The 7,277-nt window shown below is 41.2% G+C and overlaps 2 protein-coding genes across 2 annotated transcripts; both read right to left on the bottom strand.

Moving 5' to 3' along the window:
* Nucleotides 1–407: 407 nt before the first annotated feature.
* On the bottom strand, nucleotides 408–1,121 carry LOC112166980 (transcription factor TCP4-like). The gene is made up of 2 exons (XM_024303919.1): nucleotides 591–1,121; nucleotides 408–497 (listed from the first exon to the last, which is right to left on the bottom strand). Exons 1-2 carry the CDS (start codon nucleotides 1,119–1,121, stop codon nucleotides 408–410), a joined length of 621 nt encoding a protein of 206 aa, XP_024159687.1.
* Nucleotides 1,122–1,959: 838 nt separating this feature from the next.
* On the bottom strand, nucleotides 1,960–6,935 carry LOC112182295 (disease resistance protein RPV1). The gene is made up of 6 exons (XM_024320733.2): nucleotides 6,339–6,935; nucleotides 5,051–6,152; nucleotides 4,688–4,960; nucleotides 3,678–4,556; nucleotides 2,857–3,487; nucleotides 1,960–2,765 (listed from the first exon to the last, which is right to left on the bottom strand). The coding sequence occupies exons 1-6, from the start codon at nucleotides 6,845–6,847 to the stop codon at nucleotides 2,413–2,415; spliced, it is 3,747 nt and encodes a 1,248-aa protein (XP_024176501.1). The 5' UTR covers nucleotides 6,848–6,935; the 3' UTR covers nucleotides 1,960–2,412.
* Between the last annotated feature and the right edge of the window lie 342 nt (nucleotides 6,936–7,277).

The following is a 7,277-nucleotide window of genomic DNA, read 5'->3' as shown; positions in this document are numbered from 1 at the left end:
ACCGATTTAGCCTCAAAAGTTTTTTTTTTTTTCGTTTTATTTCTTTCTTTCTTTCTTTCTTTATTCTTCTTTCTTTCTCTCTTCTTCTTCTTTTTAGGTTTCTTCTTCCCCTGATTTGAATCATCAAGATTTAAATCATCTTGCTCGTCCGATTCCCACCGCCGATTGCCGATCAAACACAGCCGCTGTGTCTCAATCCACCTTCATGCACCGCAGAGGTTTATGGTTCCCCCCACTTCAAATCCTACAACAAATTGAAATTGCACTGAGGCTTCGCCGCTCACTCCAAGTTCATCCCCACCGCCGCAGCCGACGACTTAGCCACCACCACTCTCGTTCTCTCCTCCGACCCCCTTTTATACACCATTGATCAGAAACTCAGACCCTGCCAGCCCTCAACTCTCAAATCACAGCTCCAATCCCACCCTGCCATCCTCTCCGTCATTCCCGACATGCAACACCACCTCCACACCATCCTCACCTACAACTTTATCGGTCTAGCAGACAACTTCGGCCTCTAGCCAAACTTCAATCAGAAGCAATTGTAGGCAGCCAAAGATTAACAACTTCGGCCTCCACACCATCCTTACTTGCAGAAAATTCGAGCTGTTCTGATTCACCAGCTCCACCACTCCGCTGCTGCCCACCATTGCGCCTCGCCGATTAGCAGACAAAAAACTTGGAGCCTCCACCATCGAGAAATGGAGGCTCGCGTTCTGCATGTCCTGCGCAGCGGATATTGGCACCGTTGGAGAAGATGTTGTCTGGACAGAAATTGAGTTCGGGTTCCACGGTGGCAGCTCATCGATTGCGGCCTTGGCTTTCTTGATGACCCAATCGACGGCCTTGCTGGGCCGGTTGTATCTGAGCCGATCTTGCACGTCGTAGAATTGAATAGCGGTATAGGCGGCAAGCCGGACGCGGTGGTCCCTGGGGCCTTTGGTGGTGTAGACCTTGCTGTGGCAGTCCTTCCGGTCAGTGGCCCTTAGAATGTGGCCTCGAGCCTTCACGATTTCGCTGGCGATGGAGGAAGAAGTAGTCCTTATACCCAAACCCAATCGAGAAGCAGCGGAGGACGACGTCATTGCGCGGTGGTGGAGGTTGTTGTGGCTCTCCCCCATTTTTCTTCCTACATATTCCATGGTGGGTTCTCCGAAAACGGTGGTGTTGGCAAGGAGAGAAGGAGAGAATAAAGAAACTGAAAAAGAAGAAGAAGAAGAATAAAGAAAGAAAGAAAGAAAAGAAAAGGAAAAAAAAAAATTTTGAGGGTAAATCAGTCTTTTTGTCTTTATTAAGTGATTCACGTGCATCGCACGTGCAAAATTTAACGGCTCCGTGACCGAAATTGGTCATAGGTACAACGTTGATATGAAAAAATGAGTCCAGGTATCACATTGACAACTTTGTAAGTTCAGGTATCATTCTGAATGTCCCCTAAGTGTCTAGACACCGTTGGTGAATTTTTCTCGAGGGTAAATCGGTCTTTTTGTCTACATTAAGTGACTCACGTGCATTGCACGTGCAAAATTTAACGGCTCTGTGACGGAAATTGGTCGTAGGTATGACGTTGATATGAAAAAATGAGTCCAGGTATCACATTGATAACTTTGTAAGTTCAGGTATCATTCTGAAAGTCCCCTAAGTGTCCAGACACCGTTGGTGAATTTTTCCCTAAATTATATGTGCATGCAGCCTATTTATAGAGTTCAAACTATACAATTTTGGAAAGTAGGATTCCTTATTCTTTATCAAAAAATAAAATCTTTGAAAATTAGGATTCCTAATCATAATCCTAATAGCATATTTGAAAATATACTTTTTTTACTTAAATAACCCTTATACATATATTATGGAAACACCATTAGTTTCAAAGGGTAAAGAAGTAAAATTAGATACTAGAGATAATTATTTTTTTTCGTTTGATATTAGAGGTGATTAGACATTAGGAGAGAAATCCTCTAGATATTATTTTCCTCTTTTTGTTTTATCAGAAATTCAGAATAGTAATTAACTTTAACAAATCTCTTCACAAAAACGAAAAGAGGATAAACATAAACATAAAAAAAAAAAAAAAAAAAGAATGGAATATCAGCGTCATCGGAGCCACAGAGTTGCAGAATGGAGCTCGGATCAAGAACACTGCCGATGAAGGTCTGATCATAATTCGATGCTTTCATAATTCTATGGTTTCCTTTGAAATCTTGTGGGGATTCTTTTTCAGCAAATCATAATTCGATGCTTTCATAGTTTTATGTTCTGAATTATGCTTTCATAGATCTAGAATCTAGATCGCAAAGATGGAGGTTTGATCAAAATTCAAGAACACCGCCGATGAACTGACGAAGATGGAGGTCTTCAAGATTCTTGAAGACTTGACTGTGCACTCCGTCGCGACGGCGCAGTACGCCGTCCTCATGGCCTCCGTGCGTTGGATTCTAGGCTTCGAGAGCATCGAGTCAGTGACCGAAACACAGACCAGATGCGCTGAGACAATGGGATCGCTGGAGTTACCGATCTGGATCGCGATCGTACCGCGTTGCGGGGGGTCGGGCGATCGGGATCGCGGGTCACCGCCAAACCGAGCGATTCCGGCATCTCTGGAGCTTTTGGCTGGGTTAAACTCGTGTATTTAATTTTTGGCTGGGAGTTCCTTCCTTCTTTTGAAATGCGGCCTGGACTGCAAATCAAAGACACAGCACCAGTAATGGTAACAAGCCCACTCCGACTGCAGAAATTTTTTCGGTCTCTCATTGCTTCTTTTGTTGCTGCAAACGTCCACATTATTTCGGTGAGAAGAAACAAATATTACCATCAATAAAATAAGCTTGTAATGCCAATTTATCAGTAACAACACACCTGCACTTTCATCAGAATCTCCAATAATGTGATTGAACAAAACTGACCCTTTTTGTAATACATGTGACTGTCTATCATATATCATAGGTCCACCGCAGAGGAAGTATGTTCCCGGCATCACCTGGTATAATTCCGAAAAATCTGTACAACATTTACCAATAACGTCATTATCATCTGGATGTGTGGTCTTGTGTTGGTTACTTATTTTGCCTTCTTGCTCATGCACAACCTGGAAGCCCCACTCTTTTATCTGGAATGGTTCAAATGGAAATACTGTAACAGTAACTTCATCGCCAGCTTCCAATCGATTTCCCAACTTCCAATGGCTTAACCATACCACATCTTTGCTGCTTGGAATGCCGTAACATGTTGGTCCATAGATCCACTTCAGACCTTTGCTCTTATTATTGACTCTAATTATTATTGGATCAATGCACCTGACATCAACATCGTAGTTTGCATATACACAGAAGATGTTCAAGCCTCGGATCCTTTGATTAGGAAGTAAAGGTGCAGGCACAGTAAAGGACATTGAACGTGATGACCCTTTACTTGTATGGCTGAACTGCCCTGGAACGTCGTTTCCCTTTGTAGGAAGAAATGTGCTAAATATACCATATTCATACAGTCCCTGCACAGAATATGGCAAATACTATTATTTCATTCATCATAGGAAGAAATGTGCAGATATATACCAAATTTTTGAAAGTATGGTTAGCCTTATCTGAGAATAACTGTGTGCTTGTGTACCTATATGGTTGGGAGGGAGAGGGAGCGGGAAGGAGGGAGGGAGAGGGAGAGGGAGAGAGAGAGAGAGGCACCTGGATGGGAAGCATCATCACTTCAGCGTTGTTATATGGGGTGTGCATCCAAATGCGTTCCATGGATTCCAAGTTGCACAAACACAAAAGCTTGATCATTTCTAAATCCACTTTTTCAATGGCTTCTAACTTGAACCAGTACTCAATCTCAACTAGTTGGGACTTGTAAGCAATCAAGCCTATTGACTCTGGTATGCACGATATCGATTGAAACGTTACACTTTCCAAGGATTCACACAAGTGGACATCCAAAGTTCTTACTCTTGGTAACCTTACAAGTGATTTGAGATCTCTGCACCCCCAAAGTAACATTGAATTGAGCCCTTTAAGGCCTCTGACGAAATCTGGTAAGCTACAAATTGGATTATTGCTGAGATCCAAACTCTTCAATGAGTATAAGTTAACAGCATCAGAAGGAAAACAATCATCAGAAAGATTGCAATGTGGAAGACTTAAATGAACTAAAGTGCAGGACAAACAAGCCCAAAAGTTATCAACACTTTTTCCTGGCCATGATTCGGCTTCCCCAGAAGTTGTGACTAATCGATTTATTGAAATTCCATCTGCTTCAAGAACTTTCAGATATTTCATCTTCCCAACCTCCATTGGAAACTCATAAAGATTTGAGCAACCGGATATAATAAGTGTCTCTAGTACTTTCAGCATACAAATGTTCTTTGGAAGTTTGACAATACTTTTGCAATCCCTCATGTTCAAGTATACGAGCTTCTCTAAGTTTCCAACAGATTCATGGACATCAACCAAGCTTGAACAATCTTCAAATATCAGTCTCTCTAGATTGGGGACCAATGAGAAGTCACCGCTTTTTATCAGGTCATGGGAATGGCGGAGATCAAGGATCTTCAAAGATGGAAGATGCTGTGAATAAAAACGGAAGGTGGGGTTAATTCTTAACAGATGTAACACACTTATTTCCCACATCCCAAAGGGAAGAGAGTAAAAAAAAAAAGAAGAAGAAGAAAAAAGAGGGAAAGTCTGCAGTGTCATACCTTTGTTCCCCGCCAGAGTTTTCTCAAGCTACTGCAAGGCATTTCTAGAACGACCAGGCTTTCCAAAGGAAAACTGATGAGTATAGAATCCAACGGAAACTGAAGCCAGCACAACCATTTCAACCCCTTGGGAAGTTCTTCACAACTTCCAGTCAGTTGTACATAACCAAGTTGGAGTAATCTCAGTTTGTGCATCCCTGCAAATGCATTGGTTTCCAAGACGACAGGGTACCGGTACATGTTCAGGGCAAGACCTTCAATTGTGTCTGAACCCTATATCAAAAAGATATAAAAAAGCATTCGCCTAAGTACCAACAACAAATGAGTTAGGCAACACATACATAAGAGGAGCATGGTTCTTACTTTCTTTTCTCTTATCAGTACTTTCAAGGAATCTTTGGGATGCCATAATCGACTGCGTTTCTCCGGCTCCCTTGATTCTTGTCGAACAATTTCTCTTCCCATGTCACAAATCATTTGATGCATGCTCACCACATTATTTACATTGATTGTTACCAAACATCTATCGACAAGATTTTGAATACCAACAATTGTGTAAAAATCACATTCATCTAATATTTTGACCACAACATCCTTGTCCTTTCCGATAAAGAAACAAGCAAGATGGAGGAACAAATTTTGATCATGGTCATCTTGTAAAGAGTCGTAGCTTATTCTAAGCTTGCTCAAGACTTCACTGTTTGGAATAGCATTCAGTTTCTTTAATGCACTTTCCCATACATCTAACGTTTTCCCCGATAAAGAAGAACCCAAAGTTTGAAGAGCTAACGGTAGTCCTCCACAGTGGTTAACTACCCCTTCTGAAAGTTCGACGTAACCTGCAACTGGATGGTCCTGTCCAAAAGAATGCCAACTAAAAAGCTCCAGTGATTGAGCACCATTTAAAGTTCTAACGCTATGCACCTTAACAACTTGACTAGCCTTTAACAACCCAGAATGCCTAGTAGTTATAATAATTTTACTTCCTGGACAAAAGCAATCTCTCATACCAACTACTGCATCTAACTGACCTAGATGATCAACATCATCGAGGACAAGAAGTACTTTTTTGGTGCTTATGAAATCTCTAATCTTAATTATTCCCTCACTAACACTCTGTACTTTCACTTTCCTTCCCTTCAAAATATCAGCAAGAAGTTGCTGCTGTAGTCGAACTAAGCCATTGGGTTGTTCTGAAACTTCTCTGATGTTTTCAAGGAAACTGCTTCCTTCAAAACTTCTGAAAAATGAGTTATAAACTACTTGCGCAATGGTTGTCTTTCCAATACCACCAATCCCAGAAATTCCATATATGCTTACATCAGATGATCCATCTTGTAACCATGAAATGATGTTTTCAACCTGATACTGCATTCCGACCAGGTAAGGGCTAACACTTAAGGGGATGCGACAAAGTTTGCCTTCAATCACTTTAACAATTTTCTTTATAAACTTCGACTCATGCCTAGAAATTGCAAAGAAAAATGAGAAATCAACCATGAAAATACTTGAGAAAGAGAAATTAATGTATCAGATCTCATAATAATAATATGAAGAAATTACCAAAAAGAATGACAACGTTTTGACATTAAAAATAGATATAACTGATGAGAGAAGCTTCATGAAGATGAACTGCCTATAATGGAATTACCTATCAGCTTGGTTTTGTAGCACCATGCCTGCTAGATCTGAAACTTCGGTAAGTGCTGCCCTCCACCTATTCAACTTCTCCAGAGATTGTTTTTTCTCATGTCTAGCAAATGCTATTGCAATACTTCCACTCTGTTTCCTCACATGGGATGGATCAATATCGTAGAATATTGGTAAAACTACATGATCGGAGGTTCTCTTGCGTTCAAGTATCATGACAAGCTCGTCCAGGCACCATCCTGAAGATGCGTAGTCTTTAGAAATCACAATGACAGAACTTCGAGACTGCTGGATTGCTTTCTGTAGTTCTGGCCGGATACCTTCTCCTCTCTCGAGCTCATCCTCATCTCGGAAAGTGCGAAATCCTGCGTTGACCAAGGCTGAGTAGAGGTGATCGGTAAAACTGTTGCGAGTTTCTTCACCTCTGAAACTCAAGAAAACGTGATAACTACATCGAGAATGAGATGTGTTTGAAGAGGAGGCTTCATGATCAGCTCTAATAAGAGCCATTGACGAAGGAAGTTACAAAATAGCTGGTTTCACACTGACTGGAAATTAAGGCTTCAAAATGAACTGGCATCTATGCATCTCCCCTTATCTTCAGTTCAGAATTTTTTTGGGTCAACTGATGACTTTTTCTCAAGAATTGATGCACGAGAGCTGGTAAGGTATAAGTTGACTATAATATCATATTTTTGCGTAAATGACACTTCATTTCCCTTAACAAAGAAAGATAGAATCTTAGAAAAACATAGCTTAATTAGCTTTAAAAGAGGCCTCGTCCCGGCCCAGCCCGACCCATTCATAGCGGGCTTGGGCCGGGCTGGCCCGGGTCTTATTATATTTTTAAATAATAACGGGACGGGCCTGGTCGGACTTTATTATAAATTGAAGTATCCAAACCCGTCCATATAAAGCGGGCCTTGCAGGCTTTTTTGAG

This window comes from Rosa chinensis, chromosome 1 (genome assembly GCF_002994745.2).
Source record: "Rosa chinensis cultivar Old Blush chromosome 1, RchiOBHm-V2, whole genome shotgun sequence".
Taxonomy (NCBI): Eukaryota; Viridiplantae; Streptophyta; class Magnoliopsida; order Rosales; family Rosaceae; genus Rosa; species Rosa chinensis.
Note: the sequence above shows the minus strand (reverse complement) of the source record. Positions and strands in the feature narration are given on the sequence as shown.

Coding starts and splice junctions, on each gene's coding strand:
- LOC112166980 (XM_024303919.1), bottom strand. CDS start 1,121: ATGGGGGAGAGCCACAACAACCTCCACCACCGCGCAATGACGTCGTCC. Junction 498..590: donor ACAGCTCGAATTTTCTGCAA/GTAAGGATGGTG, acceptor GTTGTCTGCTAG/ACCGATAAAGTTGTAGGTGA.
- LOC112182295 (XM_024320733.2), bottom strand. CDS start 6,847: ATGGCTCTTATTAGAGCTGATCATGAAGCCTCCTCTTCAAACACATCT. Junction 4,961..5,050: donor TACTGATAAGAGAAAAGAAA/GTAAGAACCATG, acceptor TTTTTGATATAG/GGTTCAGACACAATTGAAGG. Junction 4,557..4,687: donor AACTCTGGCGGGGAACAAAG/GTATGACACTGC, acceptor TTTTATTCACAG/CATCTTCCATCTTTGAAGAT.